At 45.6% G+C, this 2,379-nt stretch overlaps 1 protein-coding gene across 1 annotated transcript in view; it reads left to right on the top strand.

Moving 5' to 3' along the window:
- The first annotated feature begins 6 nt into the window (after positions 1–6).
- EMILIN2 (elastin microfibril interfacer 2) overlaps positions 7–2,379 on the top strand; it is a 36,392-nt gene continuing 34,019 nt past the window's right edge. Inside the window, exon 1 of the mRNA XM_023742893.1 lies at positions 7–2,030. Coding sequence (XP_023598661.1) covers positions 83–2,030 — 1,948 coding nt within the window. The 5' untranslated portion in view covers positions 7–82. The remainder of the gene's footprint in view (positions 2,031–2,379) is intronic.

The raw sequence follows: 2,379 nt of genomic DNA, 5'->3' as shown, positions 1-2,379 counted from the left end.
TAAATGAAAGTTTAAATGTGTTCTGTAAGTACCCTGTTTATTGTCTTTGCAGAAACTGGCTAAAGATAGAGAATGTTAAGTCATGTCCAACTCTTTCTTTATAACAGATAATGAACCAAACCAAATCCCAGGGCCCAAGAGGACTTTGGCGCCAACTCGTACAGCAGAACCAAGTCAGGTAGTAGATCTAAAACAGGGACCTCAAGAACTTCAGGAAAGGAAAATCCAGGTGCTTGAGGAGAAAGTTCTCCGACTTACAAGGACGGTTCTTGACCTCCAGTCTTCTATTGCTGGAGTGAATGAAAACCTCAAACATGCCATCCAGGATGACGCCAGTAAAATGTTGGTATCATGGTTCAGCAACGTGCATCCCCAGCCAACACCTGACAGTGCTGTTGGTGGAGACACAGAAACAGTCCAACTTCCTGGCATCAGCAACAAGGAATCTGGCATGAAGGACATCAAGTCTGAATTGGCTGAAGTCAAGGATACTCTGAAGACCAAGAGTGACAAGCTAGAAGAACTTGATGGGAAAGTGAAGGGTTATGAAGGGCAGCTCAAACAGCTCCAGGAGGCTGCCCAGGGCCCTACAGTGACTATGACGACCAACGAACTCTACCAAGCCTATGTGGATAGTAAGATCGATGCCCTGAGAGAGGAGCTCATGGAGGGAATGGACAGAAAGCTGGCCGATTTGAAGAACTCTTGTGAGTACAAGATGGTTGGCCTCCAGCAACAGTGTGATGACTATGGGAGCAGCTACCTGGGTGTGACAGAACTCATAGGAGAGAAGGAAACAAACCTGAGAAAAGAAATAAATGACCTTCGAGCCCAGCTACAGAATCCTTCAGTCCAGGCAAACTGCTGTGACCATGAAAAGAATGGTGACTTTGGTCAACAGATTAAGATGTTAGACCAGAAGATTGAAAGAGTTGCTGAAGCCACCAGAATGCTGAATGTGCGACTGGACAATGAGTTTGATCGCCTCGTAGTTCTAGAACCTGAGGTGGACTTTGATGCAAGATGGAATGAGCTAGATGCAAGGATCAATGTGACAGAGAAGAATGCGGAAGAACATTGCTTTTACATCGAGGAAACCCTTCGGGGGACCATTAGTGGAGAGGTAGATGAGTTGAAGCAACTTCTCGACCAGAAAATACAGTCTTTGGAAGACCGTCTTGGGAGCAGTCTCCTGGAGATTGCCAACAACACTGATGCAGAATTCACTCCCTCAGGCTCAGCTCTACCAGGTGTGTCGGGGTCAGGGAATGAACAGGTCATGACTGACTTAAACCACTTGAAGGATAGAGTTCAAGTTGTTGAGGATATTTGCCGGCATAACTCCCAGGGAGAGCCTCATGGGATAGAAGGTACTCTGCCAAATGGGGAAGACCACATAGTGGGTGACAGTTCAAGGCTTTTGAAATCTCTGAATGACACAATGCACAGGAAGTTTCAGGAAACTGAACGCAACATCCAGAAACTTCAACAGGATTTCAGTTTCCTTTATTCTCAACTAAATCACACAGAAAATGATGTGAATCTTCTTCAGAATGAGATGAGCAATTGTAGAGAAGGTAAAAACACTGAAGGGGGTGGGTTTACTAAGAGGGATGAGCAAGAAAGGACAGACGAGACTCTCCCGTCTCGACAGGATCCCACGGCACATTGCAGCCAGCTGGAGGAGAGGTTGCAGAGGCTGCAGAGCCAGGTCCTTAGTAGCCTGGACACTTGTAAAGAAAACACACAAGGTGTCCAGACAGAGGTCTCCATGGTTGAGGGCAGAGTGTCTCAGATGGAGAAAACTTGCAGCAAACTGGACTCCCTCTCGGAAAGTCTTCACAAGATCAAGGAAGGGCTCAACAAGCATGTGAGCAGCCTGTGGAGCTGCGTCAGGCAGATGAATGGTACCCTCCGGTTGCATTCCAGAGACATTTCTGGCCTGAAGAGTTCTGTCCAGCAGTTCTATAGCCACGTTTTCCAGATTTCTACTGACCTGCAAGATCTGGTCAAATTTCAACCATTGGCAAGTAAGTTGACCTTTACAATTCCATTTCTTGTATTTGTTTGCAGCATGTGACAGTATTCTGCTAGATTTTGGACAGTTTGTGGAATTCAGTAAACTACATGAGTGCTACCCAAGGTGTGGTCTATGGATTGTGCCAGTTTGTGAATTGCTGCTCATTGTAGCAATCTCATTGTAGCAATGAGAGAAACAACAACTTTGAGAGTGAGCATTTAGAAACTTTTAAAATAATTTGAGTCCCTGTGTGTGCAAATGTTTAATGTGCTCAGCTGCTAACCCATATGTTGCAGTTCAAGTCCATCTAGAGGCTCCTCAGAAGAAAGTTCTTGTGATCTACTTCCAAAAAACCAGCC

This window comes from Trichechus manatus, unplaced genomic scaffold (genome assembly GCF_000243295.1).
Source record: "Trichechus manatus latirostris isolate Lorelei unplaced genomic scaffold, TriManLat1.0 scaffold00222, whole genome shotgun sequence".
Lineage (NCBI taxonomy): Eukaryota > Metazoa > Chordata > Mammalia > Sirenia > Trichechidae > Trichechus > Trichechus manatus.
The sequence above is the reverse complement of the archived record's forward strand: the minus strand, read 5'-3'. Positions and strand labels throughout refer to the sequence as shown.